This window comes from Nymphaea colorata, chromosome 4 (assembly GCF_008831285.2).
Source record: "Nymphaea colorata isolate Beijing-Zhang1983 chromosome 4, ASM883128v2, whole genome shotgun sequence".
NCBI classification, from domain to species: domain Eukaryota; kingdom Viridiplantae; phylum Streptophyta; class Magnoliopsida; order Nymphaeales; family Nymphaeaceae; genus Nymphaea; species Nymphaea colorata.
The window spans coordinates 18,281,907-18,303,143 of NC_045141.1; the positions used below are offsets into that span (position 1 = coordinate 18,281,907).

A 21,237-nucleotide genomic window follows, 5' to 3' on the forward strand; every position below is an offset into this window, starting at 1 on the left:
TCCTGGGCATTAAGTCTGTAAAGTTGAATGCAGCCTGCTGTGCACCTAGGCCTCGATATAGCCCAGGACCCTGGAGGTAGAAGGAGTGGAGGGGCCTTCGAGCCTCATCTGGTGGTGAATAATTTCTTGCTCTCCTGAAGTGCTATTCATCGGTAAAAAAAAAAAAAAATCATCAATTTTTATAGGCACCTGGAAGTGCTAGTTTAAACAGAGGTGGAAATGGATTTTTTAGTTTTTGGCCCACTTTTTACCTATAATTTTAAGAGAAGTATGTATTTTTTAAATTGTCTAAATAAAGCCACACTTTTGGGCTTGAAGTAAATTTTTTGTAACTTAAACTTCTTGTTCTGAATATCACTCTGCATCAAATTACATTAACAATCTTCACTCATGACCCCCCTTATTGTTTTACGCTTTCCCTTGTCAAGTAGCTGGACTTAAAAAGATGTTTGACAGGCTTGGTACTCTCCTTCTGGCAGAGAAGGGGGAAAAATATTCCTCTCCTATCCAACACGAACGAAGGGTGAGCATGTTCTTTCCCACTTTACATGAGGATCTAGCTATTTTACTGCGATAAACTCGTCCAACGTAGAGAATTCGATAATCTAGAGTGCATTTATTTACAATTTGCGAACATGGAGTTTTAACTGTAATCTAGAACCTAAGCATTTTGCTTCCTTAGTTCAGTACAAATATTGGCTCCAATTTTTCTCTTTTATGTATAAGAAAATGATTCTCGCAGTCGAAGCATTTGATGTCTGGTGTCGTAAATTACTTACTAATATAAATAGATGCAGAGCACATAAAAATATAAGGATAGAATAATCGGAATCTTGATGTCTAAATTGAAGTTTATGAGTTGAAAATGTTAAGGTTGGAGATATATCAAAGAAGCCGAAGCTTCTTTCATTTTCTCAGATGCCAGGATATTTCGAGGCCTGAGTAAAAAGCACGACGATATTTTTAGCTAAATATATAATTTTTGAGTGAAAGTTACTCAGTATTTTAAGTCCCATGTCCATAACAAAAATATTATATTAGTATTCAAAAATATGTCCTGGTGAAAAAAGTGAATTCAAATATGGACGTTGGAATATGGCTGCAAATTAAACGTTTAAAATACATTTATTTAAAATTTCACTAACACAAGCTTTTAAAAATCTTATTTTTAAGAAGAATTGAAGATGAGAGAGGGAGAGAGATCTGGCAGCAGGTCTGTCTCCCACAAAATGGTGTTCCTGTTCTGGAATCGACCGTCGCCTCATCAACAGTCCGCCTGCCTCAAGCAGTGAGTACTCAGTCTCTACTCTCTCTCTCTCTTTTCCTTGCTTGAGCCTCGCTTGCTTCTTTGTTGTCCTCAGGGCGGGAGACTTTAACTACGACTCAAAATATCGTTGCTTGACTTCTTCCCCTTCGGATTGCAACCCAAATTCAGCGTCATCTTCGCCGCCACTACCGTCTTCATCTTTGTCTGAGCTCCGACATGGCTCCAACCGCGATGGTTTCGTCGTTAACCGCGCCCGCGTCCTTCTTGGCTCCGGACTCCAGACATACCAACAAGGAAAGCGAGCTCTTCAAGCTTGGAAGTATAGCAAACCACCACATTCCCTGCCTTGTTTCCTCCCTTTCTTCTTTCTCCTTTTGGGTCTATTTGTGGTGGCCATGAACTAAGGAGTTGGTGGTGGTGGTGCTGGTTAAGCAGGCACTTCGGCTTGGATTGGGCGTTTGTGGATCCCAGCAGTCCCGTCGAGGTTGGGGAGAGGTTCTGCGTGTGCGTGAAAGAGCTTGTCCCTTGGGCTGTTCTGCCTCTTCAGATCGTCTACGTTAACGACCATGATGCTGTCAAAGATGGTTCCCTTAAAAGGGGTTTGACGGCCTCCTTCGCTTTCGGGAGCGGAACCCTTCGAGGCCATTTATTGGTACTTGGATATTTTGCATTTGTCTTCTCCTTCTTTTGTTTCTAGCTAAATTCCTCCAATGTTCACGCCCACTCTCTTTGCATCTCGTTGTAGATACAACAATAATATAACATAGCAGAATCGTCGATAAGTAGAACGCATTTTCTCATTATGTGTTCGCAGTAATGAAAGTTTAGCAGGAAAGTTGTGATAATAGGAGCTGATCCTTTTGATTTTTATATTTCCGATGAAAGAAGTTTTTTGAATTTTATTTTCTCTGGAGATTTAGTTAAATGATTCGCCTAAAACGGTTTTGAAGCTTTGAACTTTGAGAAGACTTGCGTTTACTAAGTCGGATGGCAGCCATGGAGAAAATAAAAACTAGGAACTGATATGTCTCTATGAAAGCTATTTTGGTCTTCATCGCATGAACTTGAACTTCACGCCAAATAGATCCACAGAGTAGTGTAAATCATTCATGGTTGATCAAATTTATTGAACACTATGAAATGAACACTTGTTCTCATGAATTCATTTCTTTATTAGAACCTTCATGTGAAGTTCACATGGCACCACATGGAGCTTCATTAGTTGCACATCACGCTTCACTGTATAGGACATTTTCATTACACATTTGAATTGTGTTAGAGAACTGGCTTTTAGCTTGAGAACTAATCCGAGAACATGTAGTAGAGTGAAAGAATCTGCTTAAAGGAACTAGCAGGTTGTTTTCGGACCTGGGCTGGGTCAGCTTTGAGTACCTCTGCCGCTGCTTGAACAAAGCCAGGTTTGCAAGAGGGAATCGGGTAGGTGATTGTTTTGACCTCCATGATCTGCCAGCGGTTGGACCTGTTTGGCGACAGGGAGCAGGTTCCAGTTCATAGAGTCCCTCCATCAGCATGGTCACGTGGCAAAGAAGCATTCGAATTAAATTTTAAGGGATAAAGGAATAAGAATTGTCTCCTTGCCACAATTTCTATTCCAAGTAATTGGCTTTCAAATGTTTAAGGATTGAAGAATTATACTCCTTTTAAACATGTGGGAGAATCACATTCCTCATAAGTACCTATGCGGCTGACAACTTTTGTTCAGAATAGATATTTATGTTGAATTTTTTGGGTAATAAATTGTATTTGTGCATTCTTAAATATGGTTTTGAACCATACCTAATTGGGAAGTCATGCGAAGGTAGATTAAAGCAAGTTATTTACGCCGCTACAATATTGATACTTCTAGATGAATGTTATTACAAACCTAAATTAATGCAACATGTCACCAGGTTTCTTTAAAGGTTATCAATGAGAGTCTCCGAAGGGCAGAAATAGGTCATGTCATGTGTTTGTCCCTTTCGTTATACTTGGTTGTCTCTAGAAACATGTTCCCTATATTTCATCACCAGATTGCCTTAGACTATTAGCCAGGGCTTGGATGGTACTGTAGTTGTCATTTGCACTTTTCTTGAATAGCTATCCGACAGAAACAGAAAATAGACGAATGTGTTCATAAACCAGCTGACTTATATCCCACTTTCAACCTGTGTGTGGGCATTAACCGATTCATGTTGTGGATTTGGTTGAGTTTCCAGATAGGTGTGCTGATTGTTGGCAGCATGAAGAAACCAATTTTCGAGATAGTGTCATATTGTTCTTCAAGTTGATGACCTAGCCCATGGTAGAGTTACAGCCAAAATGCTTTCCTGCTGAGATATATTGGAATCAAGTCCACCCCAGTTCTGTTTTCTTTATAGGAACTCAAGCCGCCATTTAACTGCAAGACATGATTAAGTTACTGATGAATAACTAATTTTACCATTCTTCTTTAAGCCTAGTCCAGTGCTATGGGAATTGGTGAAGTATATTTCTTCAGTAAAGGAAAGTAATGTATGGTAGATATATCATTGTTCTTGTTTTTGAGATCTACAATCAAATCTAGATTTAAAAGTTAGTGAAGTTGATCCATGACTCGATTCACTCGAATTGAGCATGACTCAGAGCCATAATGAGGAGATGCATTGTGTCAAGGGCTGGTCTGTTGGTTCAGGAACATAGAGAGCTAGCTTATAATCCATCAAAATCTTAGCCTGAATCCTACTATACCATGGTTTAGCCAGGTCTCAACTCTCAACGTTAGAATCATGTGTCCATCTAGACTGCACCTGTGAATCGTTTGGATCAGAGGAAACTTTTAGTTATTGGGGACTGAGAAATTATGTTATGTTTGTAGTGTTTCTTCGTTTAGTTTTGTTTTTTAGGGAATTTTATTCTAGTGGCTCTTTGTCATTGTCATTATTTCAGAGTCAGGAATACTTCTTCCTGATCACTGCTGAGACATAGGCAAGTTTAGGGTTCGAATGTATTGGATGATATAAGAAGAACCTTTTGTTTCTCTTGTGGACAAACTCCTCTTCTTGTCTTTGAGAACACCTCCATGTGAAGTTGATATGGCTTCATGTCTGGCTCGGCGGCTCCATTATGGAGGAGGAGAACGATGTGCTAACCTAAGAAAATGTTGATGTCTTAAGACAATTACCAAATACATTGTTTAAAAACTTAATCTAATTCTGTCAAATTGTAGTTTCTATTTGTATCAGATGTGAAATCATTAATCAGGCGAAAGATTTACTTACGTTGGTTGTATATGTTGAGGAAGATGTGTTAATCAGGTCGAGTAATAAGAGAAGGGTAAGTTGGAGAAATACCTAATATGTAGTTGAGTTCATTTAAATAATTAAATCTTCACAAATTTCCTTCCAGTTGAGTTGATGAAACTGGAATCCATGATTCATTTATCCAAATGAAATTTGTGATGGATTAAAAAGCAGCGTACAAGCTGGAAGTACATTTTCTTATCCAAATAATAAACTCCATTTCTCTTATATTTGTTTACTATGCTAGAGTACTTGCTGCAATGCTTTTTGGTGGTAGCACTGAAGGGATAGAGCAAAAAGCAGGATCGAACATCCTAAAAGCAGTATCGTTGCCACTGTTTCTCCTAGCTTATATCAATCCACACGGTCAGCGTGCATTAGGAAGAAAATTTTATTTTGCCGAGTATGAGTGTAATTAAGTTGTATCTGCAACACTTTCAAGAGATTGTCTAGTGTTTTTGGCATCTCCTTGTTCTAATGCTAATTATCATCCTTCACCTCCAACTCCAAGGAGATGCATGAGAAGGCAGATCTTAGCTACTTGTCTTGGTTTCTCTGTTCTTGCTTAACGATTTATAAACTTCAGATGTGTGGGAAGATCAAACTTTGCTGGAGATAAGGTGTCAGTGCCTCTCCTTAGAAGAACTTAATACACAAAATGAACATCTCCATGGGATTTGCATAAAAAACCATCCTTGAGATATTATTTCAGTTGGATATTTTTTATTGTCTGTGCACTGGATTGACGATGCCAGCTGGCATTATTCCTTAAGTTAATTAGGAGGAGCTTTGGTGAGTCGGTGACTCTAGCAGTCAACAGATATAACTCCTTGAAACCATGGATCACATTTTTGCAAGGCAGAAGCAATATCAGGAGTGGCTTAATTCATTAGATGAAGTATACTGGGTGAAGTCTTAAAAAGTAACAAATTTATACTCTTTACTGAAGCTTACACCCAGAATCCCACGTGTAATCTAGGAAGTTTACTTCAGCGAGAGGGTTCTAGAGCACAATAAGTTACAGGCAATGGTTTCTGAGCCTGCCTCTGTCAACGTTGAAACTTGAAAAGCCTTAGTGATTTGTTAAGCATATCTTTAATTCACTTGCTTTTGGTACTGTTCTTAACATTGTGTCGTATTGTTGTATTCCATAGCTTGGTTGATCTTATCCCTTACTGTTTCCTATTGTGCTGAAACCATATACATCTCATCACTGTTTTAATCGTGCTTTGCTGTATTCGTACTGAGCAGGCTGGAGAAGAGCGGTTCTCGGTTGAGCTGGACGAGGACAACAAAGTGTGGTACGAAATATTCTCAATTTCCAAGCCCGCCCACCTACTTTCCTTTGTCGGTTATCCTTATGTCCGTTTTCGGCAGAAGTACTTCGCCCAACAATCAATGGATGCACTTGTACGACATGTCCACTCTCAAGAGCGTGCTTAATGCAAAGTTCATATCGAAGTCCTCTTGCTCCTGTTATGGCACCAAGAAATTGTTATGGCACCAAGAAATATTGCACACTTCAAAATACATGAGTACTTAGTATTTTCACTCACTCTTCTCGGGCTCTACCTTTTTTGTTCTTCTAGAAGCGTGTGCCTCCTCGAGCTTGGAGAGGCTGGGCCATTCAAAATGGAAGGAAGCTTGTTTGCTATTGCAATTTAGTAGAATGAAAATACTGCTATTCTTGATAGGTGGGATGGGAGCTAACAAAGGGCTAATTTCTGTTTCCAATCCGTGGGCTGCTCATTTTTGTGCTGTACCAAAATGGGTGTTGATATGTAAGTTGAAGTGTAGCAAGGTGCCAGATCAAACCTATATCTTGCTATATCTTGGAAAGATAAAAGAAAGGTGAGGTTTCAGCCCTCTAATAAGACGCAGGATGAAATACTAAACTTAATATGAACCAGGTTGTATATCTTATCGTGGATAGGCGGTTTAAGTACATCAGCGAAATCTTATTGTACGGCAGGTGTGGCAGGCCCATGTCGGTTGATATGCAAATGAAACAATAATATTTATAGATCTGGCACATATTGGCTGCCAATACCGACAAGATTGATAGGAACATAGGAGAGAGATCCCTAAAAAGCCAAGCCCTCTCCATTTTCTAAGATTGCTTTGAGAAAAGTGGGACACCTATCAATTATCAATTCAAAGCGACCATCACTTATCAATTAAAATGTAGACATCCATTATTTAGAGAAAAATGACACTAAAATCAAATTGACTTCCACCAACTTGTCAGTCCCACCAACTACGCCTCTTAAGACAATATTGATAAGAACACAAGTGGCTTTGTTACATCTGAAGATATTGTCATTACACAAGGGTTTACCAAGGGAAGCAAATTTTCTTGACTCCTATCGTTGAAAAACTATGGGGGTATTTAGATGACAAGTTGAAACCAGCCTGGTTTTGTCCTAAAACACCATTTCAAGAATGTTTAGATGACATCCAAACTTGGTTTTAATTTTGACAAACCTGGTTTTCATAAAGGACCTGAAAAACCTGCAGCCCCAAATTGATTTTTGCCTTTTCACTTGTCACCAAACCAATTTACAAAACTTGTTTTTAACCTGGTTTAAAAAAAAAAATTGGAAACAAAGTTTTTGATCGGTGTCATCGAAAAACTGTACAAAAACTCCTTATACGAAGACGGCATGTGGGAGAATGATAGCTCATCCAAATGGACGTTGGGTTGGAAGCCACAGAAGTGACAGCAGAAAACCTCCCAAAAGACAAAAGCGTCTTATAACGACCATAAAATTGCAAGTACAGTCAAATGACACTAATAACTAGCCTTCAAAAAGAAAAGGACAATTTCTTTCGTATTCAACAGATTTCGAGAATTCTGAGGTCATTAACGTAGACTTCACGCTCAAGCACTTGCCCTGTAGGCGTCAGGGGAATGATGGAACATGTTCCACGAAACATCGATAGTGCGCAAAATCCTTCTCAGAGAAGCATCAAATAACAGGGTTATGTGCCTTAGCTAGTCTTCAGCTATCAAAGGCAAACCAAAAAAAAATAAACACCCACTTGGTCGTAGCCCCTCATGCTCAAATTTTACATAAGTCCGCTGCAGAGTATTATTACCAGACCACATTGTGAAGGCAAGAGAAGAACTAAATTCAGACAGTACCAGTCTCCTTCCTGTAGAATACATCTCTGATTTCAACCATGTATCGTACACATTATCCAGGTGGTGATTCTGATCGTCATCATAAAGCAGCACTTTAAGCAGATGATTCACCAGAAGCCTGAAGACAGCAAACATGACGGCCGTTATTTCCCAAACGTAAAACAGATGTAGCACTCAAAATTTCCTTCACTGGAGAGTTAAGGAGAAGTTTTCACTAATAAACCAATTGAAAATATATTCCAAGGTGAATGCACAACAATTTCCAAGAGACATCATCCCGCCAAATCTCAGGAGGAATTCTTATTCACATCAAGTTCCAGGGGATGCAAGCCACGTGAGTAAGCATGGGATCTTAGGCACATGTCGCGTTTGTGCCTGAGGAACACGCAGAGTGCATTTTACACATTCCAGATTCCAACAACAGATCAGAATACTGTGTCTCGTAACCAGCATTCTGTTCCAATGCAACGACACATCCTCTTAAGAGTTAAATTCTTACTCTACCAGGAGCAGCATGGAAACATTTAACATGACTGAATAAAACTTATCCCAGTCTAAAGCTTCAAGATAGTAAATGAAACTAGTAAGCGCCCACAACCTAAGCAACGACATGACCAGATTGGCTAAGGCTACCACAATTTCAGGGAAGCATTTGTGACTGCTTTCTCGGCATGTTGGATGATTCCCTTCATTTAAAACCCAGAAAAGAGGATGATGAATTATCATGTACAAACCAAACCACAGGTTAATTCAACATAAAAATGTCTACATACAGCTAATATTGTGTTCTCTCATCAACCACTGTGAGGTTTTTGTTGGCCCTAAAGTCATAACCACAATGACAATCACATCCCCAACCATGGTGTAGCTCGTTGACACCAATTCCGCAGCCTTTCAAAAGTACCACATTACAAACATACACCCACATCACAAAGATACAAGACCTTCCCCACTCCTGAGCCTTTGAAAGTATATAGAGTCCATGAACTCTAAATGCATCAATATACACAACAGTTTCCTCAAAAGAATGAACTTGGCAGAATTTGCTAATGCAACATCGACATTATCACAGGACTTGCGAAGTTTTTTGTTTAAGAGGGTGAAACTATTAGAAGACAAAATAAAAAAGGAATATCTGTGATGAGTTACCTAAAAATAATCTCAATAACTTGATTTCTACATTGACCTTTATATCTACAACTTTCAAACGACTATATTAGATCTTGGTACCCTATGATCTGGTATTTGCACATCTCTGCTGGAATTTAAACACCATCAAATCTTCCCCCTTGAACCTGGTCAGAGTTAGATAATGGTACCAGCCGCATGATGTCTGCCTGAAGAATCCATTTTCAGTTGGCCTTTCATCCTGTTCTTGTGTACACAGACTCGACCCCAAGCAATTCCTCTGGCTAACCCGAGGAATCCATGCCTTTTATGTAAACACACACACACATATATAACTGCAACCATACCCATGCTTTTTTTCCCTGAAAATGCCTCACCAGCACCTTCCCCCACACGTGTGACACAGTTAAGATTTGTAAACTGAGTGCAGTCCCCCTCCCTAGTGCATGGGAAACGTAGTGTCCTGGCCTATCAGGGTTGTGACCCATAAACTAGAGGCAGAACCACCAGCCAATTTCTCTCATAAGTCATAAACAGTTAAACACACACAGATATACACAAGCTTTTTCTCCCTTCCTATCACTCCATTCTCTAATTTCCCATTGCAATGTCTGTGCTTGGACCAATTTTTAATTATTTGCTCAGTATATATACTTGATATTACATATTAATACTTTCACAACGTTTAACCACCGGATTCTCCTATAAACCTCTACTTATCAAGGAGTATTAAGATTCAACTGACCATGCTTGCCTTACCCATAAACACCTATTACCCGTTTTGCCCAACAGATAAGTTAGCTAAACTGCACGAACAAAAAAAAAAAAAAAAACTTACTACCGTAAAAATGAAAATGACAGCAATGGTCTTGTATAAAATTTGTTTAAACAAAGCTACGGTTATAGTGGGATGCTCATATTTTCTGATTGGTACGACAGGCAACAAAACTAATTCCTTTTTTCATCAAGAATCTCGTTACTAGTCCACTACTTCTCATCAGTTTGTTCCCTGTTATATCCTCTCCAAAGCAGTAGTGTTTATCATATCTTCCCCCTCTAAAACATGTTTTCATAATTCACAAATATTTTCAAGCGGACAGGTATGCCATGACTATTGTCAATGTTGCAATCTAAGTGAACAGCAGATTATACGGGTACTTAAAAGAAAAATGGAAAACACTACCAACTTGCTGCCTCAACATACCTGGTTGAGAGGATTATCCGGCGATTTCTTCCACAACTTCCATATCATGTCCTTGTACTGAGTATGAGTCAGACCCGGCTTCTCTGCCTTCAATTTCATTAGCTCAGCTTCTTCAAAAGCCTATCCAATGATTAAATAAGGAAATTAACTCATGCAATTACATGACCACACCATATAGTTGTTAAATTGCCACAAACACATTAGGGTTACTGAGCCTTCAACTTCACAGATGAGGATGCGATGGCGAGAGGAATCATATTTCGCTTAAAGTTCGAGATCGAATAACAGAATAAGAAAAAAAACATCAACGAACGAATCTAGTACCTTGAAAGAAGCCTTGAGCCTCCGCTCCGGGTGCCGATCCACGGGCAGCGGCTGATCAACCGTCATCTTCGCGAGGGCGTCCTCAACCGAATGGGCCTCGATCAGGCCATCCTCTCGATTCGTGTTCTGAACGAGCACCATCCGCTCGTATTCCTCCTCGTCCGCCATCCGGCTCTGCCGCTTCTTGGCCTCCTCCGCCTGGAGGAGGATGCGGCGCCGCTCCTCCTCGCGCTGCCGCTCGAGCTCCGCGCCGGTGACCTTGGGAACGGGAATGGAGACCCTCATCGACTTTTTGTCAGGCTTCTTGCCGGCCTTCTCGAGGTCCTTCTCCTCCTGCTCGGCGATGCGACGAGCCTCGGCCTTGCGAGCAGCGGCCTCCGCTCGTTTCTCGGCATCTTCCTCCTTCTTCCTGGCGGCGCGGGACTTCTGGCCTTCCCCGGCTTCCCGCCAGTAGGCGTCCTCCTTTTCGCGCGTCTCCTTGAACTTCCTCTCTTCCTCCGCCGCGCTCTTCCGAGCCCTGGCAGCCTCCGCCTTGCTGTTTACTCCCATCTTCTTCGGAGCCATCTCCGCTTCCTCCTTCCCTCCGCTCTCGCTACCTCGAACCTACACAGAGAAGAGAAGAGAAGAGAGAGAGAAGGGAGAGAGAGCCTCTCCCAGTTGTTCATATCACAAAGCAAGGGGGTATCGTCAGTTTGCCACCGCCGTAGGGCCCTCCGTACATTTTCCATCGGAAAAACGATTTTTTTTTTCCATTTTTTTATTATATTATTTAAATACTTGAATTTTTACTCTCAGGTATAAAGACAGAGTTGGTACTCTTGCTTGCGATGTTTGAACCCCTTTAAAGACTTTCCTTTTTAATCTTAACCAAACATAAGAAAATTTTTGCCAAAATGAAGAAGTATAAATTAGTTAAGGAATAACAAATAATACCAAAAAATGTTTTAAGTGAACTTTGTGTAAGAACATGGAATACCAGAAACTAAGTTCTTCTGTAAATGAAGCCGTTAATAAAAAATAATGAAAACTTAAATGTGCTTTTATTACTCCACCAAAACTTGAACATTCGTGTTTTATAAAATTTTACCAAATGGTGAGCCCTTAAAAGGAACCCGTCCCCGTCGCCATATAAGTTGGCCTTAACTCATCGAGTGTCTTAAAATCAGATTGAGTGCATGTACGATCTCCAATCAATAGAAGTTGGAATTTTCTTTCCCATGGTTGGAAAAGAGACGTCTTTCGCCTATCAAAATCCTCTCACCATGCCCAAGCAGCATTTGGTTGAGAAAGTGGCACAAAGAAAGAGGCATCCCTTGTTCAGTTCCCCTAGATTCATTTCTTATAGGTGTTGTACTCTTTTGCCATGGAGTGAAATGCAGTATCAAAATGAAGGTACACTGTCTTCACATTACAGCAAAGTAGCCATAGATTCAAGAAAGGAGGCTTTTCTTCTTTTCCAGGCAGTGGTAGTAATCCTCTCACTCTCTCACTCGTCCAAGAAATCACAGCATAGATTCTTAATGCAATAAAAATTTGAAGGGACAGAGAGGAGGCTTTTGCTTCTTTTCCTTTTCCAGGCAGTGGGTGGTAATCCTCTCACTCACCCAAGAAATCTCTCATCATAATGCAGTATGGAGGAGATCACTTCACATTATGAAAAAGCGAACAAATATGATGTCTTCGCCAAGGAAGGTAAAGAATTGTAAATTATAAAGAGTAAATCTCATTCTTGGCATCAAATTTTTATTGATTTTTTTTTCCCCATCGCTGGAACATCACACATCAATCATATGCTATTGTCTCAATAAAGCAAGGGATTACAAAACTTCCCTTCACAAAAATGATTAGATTATTATAAAGAGGACACTTTTCTAGGATCCTTTCCCGCTAAAAGGAGGAAAGGAAAATCTAGCTCTAGGTTCTGGCACAGCTGTTTCAACTTCTAACAGTGCATGCCAGCTGGGTCTGCGGAGCGCAGCATTCTTGGGACTTCTGAATCATTCGGTCCAAGATGCTCCCAACATTTTAGCCATGAAACTGTATCTATCAGCAGCTTCATCTATCTGCAAAGCAAAGAGAACAGAAACAGGGTTGGCCAGAAAACCACCACATGAGAAAATGAATGATGCATCACGTAACGTAATCTCCACATTACCAGTTTCTTTGTCGGACGACCGGCTCCATGTCCAGCTTTACGATCAATCCGACCAATAATGGGGTTGGTCTGTGGGCTCTTCCCCAAGCTCGTGCAAAGAACATATTGCATAGTCTGAAGTTCAAGAGCAAGATTACTATGAATAGAGTTGCAATGGAGTATAAGAGATTCAGTAGCAACAACAGATGAAGGAGCCACTTCTAAAACTGAATATGAAGTGTTTGAAGCAGCAAAACTTCAGCATGCATGTCATGGATCTGTGGTCCATGTTAAAATATCAAACACATCCAGGGTAATGAAATGCACCCTCAAAGCATGACTACTAAAAAGCGCCAGAACAAGTTTCCTTCTGATACAAGGTAATGAGGTGCACCCTTAAACCAGCATGACCGCTAAAAGCACCGGAACATCATCCAGTAATTAAATTGCAATTGCTCGTATGATAAAATACAAGTATTAATCAATCCAACTTAACTGAAGTACAGCGCTTTTAAACACCATAGGTTTATGGAAAGGTTAACTTTTCTCAATATGTGTCAAACACCAAGAAGAAAGGATGCAATAACGTTCAGTTACTAAACCCACAAAATTATGCATCACTGCAATTATTGTATGGATATGTGTTTCACAAGGTTCATGCATTTCCTCTCCAGTATGTCTATAGCAAGTGCCATCAGCCATTTTTTGCTCCTTGTCAATGCCCACACGATAAAGACACTTTTGACATGGAGATTTAACATGCTTCAACTATTCATGGACAAGCCAATCCTTTGACTAGGAAAACATTTATGTACATGACCCGTTTGTCTCTTTTGCAGCAGTGTGCTTTTCTTTAGTCATCTTGCTTTTATTTTCCTTTTGACAATGGCTAATGATCTTGAATAACATATATTCCTGCAAGGGCTACCCATCAATAACATAATTCCATAATCAAGTACTTGTAGGTTCAAGATGAACTGACAAGTGACAACTGAAGACATATAACAATGTGGAACATAATTTTGGACCTATCTTTCCACAAAAGAACATAATCTCGTTGAAATATGCATGATTTTCTATCATTGACTTCCTCAGCTCCGGGGAAGTAAGGCTCACTAAAACTTTAACCTCAAAAATTTCAAAAGATTTCATATTGGTGATTTTGCTTGAGCAATCAAAACACTTCACAGAACTCAAAAGTTAGGCAGACTGATCTATGAGCCTGTAATATAATTGACATCAAGATACTTACAGCGAGCAATTTCAAAGAATGCAATGGCACAACCCTATCATCATGGTCAGCAGTTAACAACATGGTAGGTGGGTACTGAGATTGCTGATCCTGCGATTGCTCCCATGGTCGCTTAACATTATGAACCGGTGAGTACCTGATAAAAAAAGAACAACTTAATCCTCAAAAAAAGGTAAGGAACTAACTACGTAGGAGCTGATGTTTGGAAAAGGACTGAATTTCATCACTTTTCTAAAATTAAGAAGAACAATTAAGCAAGTGTAATCATAGGCAAATGTATCTCTAGATAAAATTAGTGCAAGGGCTGTCTCACTTAATTAGCCAATGGAATTCTTCCTCCTTATCTGAACAACCATAATCACTAGTCCAAGCATGCCCTGCATTAAACAATATAGAGCATGTTACATACCAATGTTACAAAGGAACAAACATAACAAGAATAAAATTACCAACCAATAGTAAACTTGTGAAAACGTAGCATGTCCATTACACCAACATGAGCCAAAGCACATCCAAAAAGATCAGGTCTCTGCTCCAATGAAAAAACCAACAGTTAACAGATTAGGATTCAGGAATAGCGAACATAGTCTTCACATAGGAAGTGCTAGATATGAAACAAATAGACACACTAAGGATTACATGCATTACAGTTCAGTATTTTCCAGTCATTTATATTCTACAAACATTATTTATATTTCAAGGAGCAGAATAGGCTGGACCCACAAAATGTTGCTGTAGACATCCATTCAGAATGGGAATGCCTAGAAGAATTGCATAAGAAGTATGCCTGAATAATAATATAAATCACAGAACTATAGGTGAGACTGCAGTTTAGCATTGCTCAAGTTGTGTATGAAGTAAATTGTGGAGAATGTTGAGTTTCATGTGCCCGATATCAACGGGCAAGGCAGTACTTTTCATTCACGAGGAGAAAAAAGGCAACAATGTTCCCTGTGTGCAGCTCAGCATTTCTTACTTGCTGGATTTTGATTGTTTGACATATTGTTTCATGAACCTAATATATTTTTGTTTAAGTTAATGTAACATTTTCTGAGGACCTATAAAATTTCCTGAGGACCTGTGAATTTTCCTTATCCTGGTTGCCTCCATTACTAGAAAAAAAGCCACTCCAGAACAAGAAAGACAGAGTGATGGACTGGAAACTCTTCCTATTGATTCATCTTCATCCTCTATTCTCCCAACTTGATCTTCACGCAAGAACAAAGATCCGTAACTGCCATCAAGATTGCAGCACATCAGGCATCTTGAATCTTGACCATGTTGACCAACAAGCAAGTAGGCAATGACTACAAAGGTGCTAACATAAGTTCTCCTAACCTCTCTCTCTCTCTCTCTCTCTCTCTCTCTCTCTCGCTCTCTCTCTCTCTCTCACACACACACACACACACACAGAGTCACACAATTTGACAAGCAGTACCTGATTTATACATGCAGCAACTAGAAGCCCACCATTACTTCCACCTTCAATACACAAACGATTTGGTTGTGTATAACCAGCAGATATGAGGAATTCAGCTGCAGAAATGAAGTCATCAAAGCAATTTTGCTTGTTTCCAAGGGAGCCAGACTTATGCCATTCTTCTCCATACTCTCCTCCACCACGTATGTTTGCTATGCAGTAGACAACCCCAAGATTTCGTGTGAGAACAATTCTGCTGACATTAAATGAAGGTGTGATGCTAATGTTGAAGCCACCATAACCATACAGCAATAGCGGATGAGATCCATTCATTTCAATATCTTTTCTTGCAACAATAAATATAGGTATCTTTGTCCCATCCTTACTTGAGTAAAAATCCTGCCCAAACAAAATTAAACCATAAAGTAGAGTGCTCATCAGCAAGATACTAATGAAAAAGCCGGTGTAAGCTTGATCCAGAAATAACTAGTATAAGAAGAAGATAAGTTGCTTATCACGTAAACTTGACAAGGTTCGATCACTCAAATTTTTTGGGAGTGCATTAAAATAATCGAGTTATATAGCAAGAATGCATTTATATAAAATGAGTGGATATGCATAAAGAGACCCAACATACAGAGGTTCATTAACTTTGTTGTCAGGAACTTACCTGGTTAACCTGGAATTCTGTGCGATCAAAGCCAGGAACAACTATCTCTCTGAATATCTTCATCTCAGGGACATCACAATCTTTTAATTGACATCGGTAAATAATTCCTGGTGTAAGGAAGCTTGTAAACCCAATAAAGACTTCACTGTCTTCACGCCTTCCAGAAATGCCATAAACTGTTCCTATGTCTATTGGCAAATTATGAAGCAGCTTTCCTGTTTTCAATTCCCTTAACTGTAGCACATACTTCACATCACTCAGGTAAGTCACCAAAAGTTGGCTTTTGTTGACAGCTAAAGCGGATTCCAGAACATCTTTTTCAGATTCTTCCACTAGATCAGCCCACGAACTAGGATCCTTGAGGTCAACCTGGACCAGCTTGTACTTTGGAGCCCCTTTGTTGGTCCGAAAGATAAAAAGGGTATCATCATTTGCCACAGCTTCATAACGGGCTTCAAAATTGTCAACAAGCTTCATAAATGGAATCATATGCTTCCCTCCTTGCAACCCAGCTAACCCATGGGGAAGGGAAGACAAGTCATAATAATAAAGCTTGTTGACCGGGTCACATCCTTCCTCAATGTACAGGAGAAGATACTGCAATTAGTGTGAAAGCTGTGTCAAAATATGATCAACTTATTCTTCAGATAGAAAGCAAATCACATATTACAAACAAGAAGTGATCACTAGAACTCTTCAAGTGATGCCTCAGGAACAATGAAATGATAAGTAAAATGATGAAAATAAAACATATGACATTCACTCTCCTGGAACCACTACAGAAATAGGTGCTTTTTCTACATTGTTCAGCTTAGTTACTGGGGAGTTTCGGGAAAGACCTATTTGGGGCACCTTTCAGGTGTGGAGACCTCAACGACACAGATAAAACAGCAATGGGCAGAGACAAAGCGTCATAAAATTTATATACTGCCGTGTGTGCCCTTGATCTTATTCTGTACTCCTTTGCATTTTCTCCTCTTAGTTGTCATCAATTATACTAATTTTAGTTACATTTAGTTTTATTATGTCCTTGGTAATGATTTAGAATAGCAATTCAAGCATTTGCACTCTAGATGACAGGCATGGTATATTGATATTTGATAGAATTATGGGTGCACCCATCAAAGTACTCTCCATATTCTACTAAGATCAATTACCAAAAGGGGAAAAAACGACAGAAATAAATAAAAAGAAGAAGATATAGGAAGCAAGCAGGGGAAGTCTGTGCAGTCATTTAGGTGCTTTCATCCAAGAATTCACTGGCCAAGACCTAGTCAAACTCAGAAAGTGGTTGCCAACGAACTTAAAAATCTGAATTTAACTTTAATCTAAAAAAGTGACTAAAAAAGTGACATAGTTAAAACATTCAAACCCCCACCTACAATTTCTCTTACCAACAAAAACTAAGATGCCTATGGATAACCTAGTTGGCAGTGCATGTGCTCTGGATAGATGGTCATAAACATTCAAACCCCCACCTACAATTTCTCTTACCAACAAAAACTAGGATGCCTATGCATAACCTAGTTGGCAGTGCACATGCTCTGGATACACGGTCATGCTTGTGGAGACCACCTAGGATGCCTACACAGCTGCTTAGGTGTGCATTAAGTATGCAGACTGTCATCTATCATGTCATATGAACTAAACACTCATTCAGAAATTGATGCTGAATAGAATGGATTAAGATGTTACAGTTATAGGGACTTAAGATAACGAAGGGCCTCATGACATTAACCCCAACCATGCCTTGAAATAAATTGAAAACCCCAAGCACCGCATTCATGTGGAAGCATTCCCACGGAGACATTCCAGCACAATCACAACTGCAGCAGTAAATTTGTAGGATGCAACATGCACTTCACAAATAATGGTTAAAATTCTTTACTTTTCCAGATGGAGAGAACCTTTTGATAGCATCATTATTAAAAACTAAAACAGGTGACGACCATCAAAAGACAAGAGGAGATGACATTAATGGTTCTGAGAAAAGGTGGATCTAGAGTTAAACAAAACAGAAATGAAGATTCCACCTTTCCATCCTCAGTTACTTGTGACCCAAACAAATATCTAGGGTTCTCAGGATCCTTCCAGCACAAAATATCTTCAGATTGATCAGTGCCCAGAAAGTGGTAATAGAGCCCATGATTAAGGTTTATATTTGTCTCAGTTCCAGCATCTATCTCTTTCTCTTCCCTATTTGAAACATAAGGCAAAAAATTATGAATAGAAAAATCACAAATAAAGAAGAAATGTGATAAATTAAAAAGTTTCGCATACATGGGTGCTGGATAACGACCATAAAAGAAGCCTTTGCCATCATGTGTCCAACTGATTGAAGAAAACTTAACCTGTAAGCAGCAAGGAAAGAAATATAAATTATGCAATCACTAAAAATAACGACAATCTAGTTCTAGGATATTAACACAAATGAAATCAATGTCTTCAGTAAAAACTTTGTCTAGATTTTAAAATGCATTAAGCATCATTATAATGAGGAAGGAAACTGCATTTTACAATAGTTTTGGTGCATCCTACCAACTCTAATTCTAAATCCAAGGTAAGTGATATGGTAGGAAACGTACCCAAGACAGAGAATCAGGCAGTACACACTTGTCTTCAATTCGCATCACTTTAATGGTCACCCAGTCGCTGCCGCTTGAACTAAGCCCATAAGCAAGAAACTTTGCATCCTCACTGATTGAGGACATGCTCAGTGCAACTGTTCCATCTTCGCTGAGAAGATTTGGGTCAAGCAGAACTTCAGGCTCAGCTTCTAAATCATCCTAGACACGGGAAAAAAGGAAGTACAAAACCATAAATTTCTCAACAACAAAAGAAACTATTCTTTTAGAAGCATGTAAGCCAAAGAATCTTCTCAATTGAGATTTAGGAAGAAAAAATAGTGCAGATAAACTGAATCGATCTTTGCTATAAAAGCCAAACAAGAGCTCCCCAGTCCAAATAAATTTTTGAAAAAACTGATTTTGGTCGGATTACGTCAAATTCGTGGCACCAAAACAAGGAACGAAATAACTTTGAGTACCATTCCTTTCCTATTCTACCTAAGTCGTCCTAGATACGGGAAAAGGAAACACAAAATTATGATTTCTCAACAACAAGCAATGATTCTTTAGAAGCATGTAACACCAAAGAATCTTCTTCATTAACTTCAGGCTCTCCTTCTCAGTTACCCTAGATAAGGGAAAAAGGAAACACAACCATGAATTTCTTTCTCATACGAAGAAATGATTCCTTTAGAAGCTTAATGCCGAAGAATCTTCAATTAAGTCGATCTTTGCTACCAAAGCCAAATAAGAATTCTGAAAGAAAAGCAGTGAACATATATTGAGTCGATCTTTGCTACCAAAGCCAAATAAGAATTCTTAATCCAACCTTTTAAGAAAATGATAATTTTGGTTGGGTACGTCAGATTTTCAGCACCAATAAACAAGGAAAGATAAATTAATCTAAACATAGAAGAGAAAGAGTGGAGAAAGAGGAGACAGACAGACAGACAGACCTGAACGTATAGCACATTTTGGGCCTGGAGGCCGGAGTTGTGAAAGTAGAAGTACTTGTTCCCCTGCTTGAACGGAGTAACGAATCGAGGGTGGTCGAAAAGAGTCGTAATACGTTCCCGGAGTTTCTCCCTCGTCTCGCAAGTTTTCAGCATAGACTCAGTCAAAGTTACCTGCTTATCAACGAATTCTTTGACCTCCTCTGCATCAGGATCTTCCAGCCTTCCAAGTTCCGACCAACATAACACCCAGAAAAGGAGCCACAAAAGATCAAAACAACAATCCATCATGAAACTATCGGTCACTCATTTCCGCCTTAACTCTCAAATTTCAGTACCCAAATTCCAAACCTCCCAAAGCCCACATCCCAGAAGCAAACATCCACAGAAAGAAAGAAGAAGAAAATGTGAGAAGAAGCAAAAACATACCAGCGATATGGATCAGAAACCAAAACGCCGTGGTAATCGTCCACGACGGAGTCGTCTCGCCGAGCATGTGGGTATTGAAGGGGAGACTCCAGGAACGAGAGAGAACCCATTTTGCTACACGAGGAAATAGTGTATACGCGGGACTTCGGCGGCGTATTTATAGGGTTCGCGATAGAAACAGAGAGGAGGTTGTAAGAGCACGGAAGCGACGCTCGTCGGGGCCCAAGGAGACAAGTTTGGAAGATGGGTAGAAGAAAATGGCGACTAAATAACGTTACTGGCGTGGTAATGGGGGCGAGCGGGCGCCTGATCCTCTGCTGCTTGAACGAACACCAAGAGCACTTGGTTGGCGCCTTTGCGTACGTATGAGCTAAAAGTGTCGCCATTCTTTGGCGAAGGATGTCGCCACGATTGCCTCATTTCCCATTTCTCCGCTACCATATGGCAGGTTAGGATACATTCAGCCGTCAATTCATACAGCCCAAAGCTCAATCTTATAAGATCAAAGTACATTCTGAACGGTCCGGTGTCTGATGGGAAAGGTTATGATGTTGGTTTCCTCAATCCTTACCAGGTGACCCGCCTCCTTATGCTTTCTTTCGCTTCCGGAATTCTCTTTTTATACGAATACTTTCTCAAAGATTCGCTTCCTTCCGTTGGTGCTTCATGTATCACTTTTCTATGTTTTTTGTTCGGATAAAATTGGAACTACAGTTTTTGTTATTCAGCACTATGATTCTCTTTTAAACTGTATTAACACCTTGATCACAAGGCTTCTGAAAATGTGTATCTTGAGTAACACCAAAGCAAGTAGATTTTTATGGTTGGAGAAAAAAATAGTATTTTGAGAAGATTGGTGTTTCTTCAAAATCAGAATCTCTATATCACAATACGGATAGTTTGTCCCTGTAGACACCATGTGCCTCATATTTCAAAATTAAATGTTTCAAGTGTTTTTTCTTTTACAAAAACTTTTAATTGTACATATATAAGTACACAATAGAGTTGGCACCAACATATGGGGCATGGGCTGGCAGTTAGTTTTTCTTTCCATTTTTCAGAACACCAATTCGCTCTATTACAAAAGGTGTGCACTGACATGAAAATTGAAGTGTGAGCGATACTGATACTCCAGACACCAAAAACAAACCTAATACCATATGGGGACGAGGGCATAGATAGAGGCTTAGGCTTTCTATAAAGCACCACTCGCCCATAATCATACATATATAATCTTTATCACCATGACTTAGAATTTCAATATTAGTAAGTTTGTTTTGAAGTGCAAATGGGATGTTATAAGCCTCCAATATCTGATCAACCAAACTTTCTCAAATTTTATATGCCTTGCGTAAGAACACGAAAAAACTAATAATATGTCTATAGATTTTTGTGTATGAATATTATATCCATACGGCGGAAATTTTAGAACAAGTGCACGTCAATTTAGTTGCTGATGCGTAATT

The 21,237-nt window shown here is 39.5% G+C and overlaps 3 protein-coding genes across 5 annotated transcripts; 1 reads left to right on the forward strand and 2 right to left on the reverse strand.

Annotated features, from left to right (window-relative positions):
- Positions 1-1,150: 1,150 nt before the first annotated feature.
- On the forward strand, positions 1,151-6,100 carry LOC116253610 (UPF0548 protein At2g17695). Of its 3 annotated transcripts, XM_031628526.2 has the most exons (5): positions 1,151-1,288; positions 1,362-1,586; positions 1,700-1,919; positions 5,797-5,846; positions 5,923-6,100. In XM_031628526.2, coding segments are annotated over exons 1-5 (600 nt in total). In that variant the 5' UTR covers positions 1,151-1,184; the 3' UTR covers positions 5,924-6,100. The 3 variants fall into 3 exon arrangements, with proteins under 3 accessions (XP_031484386.1, XP_031484384.1, XP_031484385.1); XM_031628524.2 differs by having other exon boundaries at positions 1,160-1,288; positions 5,797-6,100; XM_031628525.2 differs by having other exon boundaries at positions 1,160-1,288; positions 1,703-1,919; positions 5,797-6,100.
- A 1,385-nt stretch (positions 6,101-7,485) lies between these two features.
- Positions 7,486-11,020, reverse strand: LOC116253611 (uncharacterized). Its single transcript, XM_031628527.2, has 3 exons — positions 10,347-11,020; positions 10,023-10,142; positions 7,486-7,808 (listed from the first exon to the last, which is right to left on the reverse strand). Exons 1-3 carry the CDS (start codon positions 10,908-10,910, stop codon positions 7,785-7,787), a joined length of 708 nt encoding a protein of 235 aa, XP_031484387.1. The 5' UTR covers positions 10,911-11,020; the 3' UTR covers positions 7,486-7,784.
- Positions 11,021-12,018: 998 nt separating this feature from the next.
- Positions 12,019-20,253, reverse strand: LOC116253117 (uncharacterized). Its single transcript, XM_031627885.2, has 12 exons — positions 19,772-20,253; positions 19,346-19,565; positions 18,408-18,608; positions 18,103-18,173; positions 17,856-18,018; positions 15,823-16,419; positions 15,171-15,551; positions 14,186-14,261; positions 14,046-14,109; positions 13,733-13,868; positions 12,502-12,615; positions 12,019-12,409 (listed from the first exon to the last, which is right to left on the reverse strand). The coding sequence occupies exons 1-12, from the start codon at positions 20,155-20,157 to the stop codon at positions 12,344-12,346; spliced, it is 2,475 nt and encodes an 824-aa protein (XP_031483745.1). The 5' UTR covers positions 20,158-20,253; the 3' UTR covers positions 12,019-12,343.
- Between the last annotated feature and the right edge of the window lie 984 nt (positions 20,254-21,237).

Excerpts from the sequence above, each read along its gene's own strand:
- LOC116253117 (XM_031627885.2), bottom strand. The coding sequence starts at position 20,157 with ATGGCGACACTTTTAGCTCATACGTACGCAAAGGCGCCAACCAAGTGC. Across the intron at positions 18,019-18,102 it reads GGTCGTTATCCAGCACCCAT|GGAAGAGAAAGAGATAGATG; the intron begins GTATGCGAAACT and ends TGTTTCAAATAG. Across the intron at positions 16,420-17,855 it reads AAGTAACTGAGGATGGAAAG|TATCTTCTCCTGTACATTGA; the intron begins GTGGAATCTTCA and ends CACTAATTGCAG.
- LOC116253611 (XM_031628527.2), bottom strand. The coding sequence starts at position 10,910 with ATGGCTCCGAAGAAGATGGGAGTAAACAGCAAGGCGGAGGCTGCCAGG. Across the intron at positions 10,143-10,346 it reads GGCTCAAGGCTTCTTTCAAG|GCTTTTGAAGAAGCTGAGCT; the intron begins GTACTAGATTCG and ends ATCATTGGATAG. Across the intron at positions 7,809-10,022 it reads CGGATAATCCTCTCAACCAG|GCTTCTGGTGAATCATCTGC; the intron begins GTATGTTGAGGC and ends TGCTGTCTTCAG.
- LOC116253610 (XM_031628524.2), top strand. The coding sequence starts at position 1,185 with ATGAGAGAGGGAGAGAGATCTGGCAGCAGGTCTGTCTCCCACAAAATG. Across the intron at positions 1,587-1,699 it reads CGAGCTCTTCAAGCTTGGAA|CAGGCACTTCGGCTTGGATT; the intron begins GTATAGCAAACC and ends GTGCTGGTTAAG. Across the intron at positions 1,920-5,796 it reads CCCTTCGAGGCCATTTATTG|GCTGGAGAAGAGCGGTTCTC; the intron begins GTACTTGGATAT and ends CGTACTGAGCAG.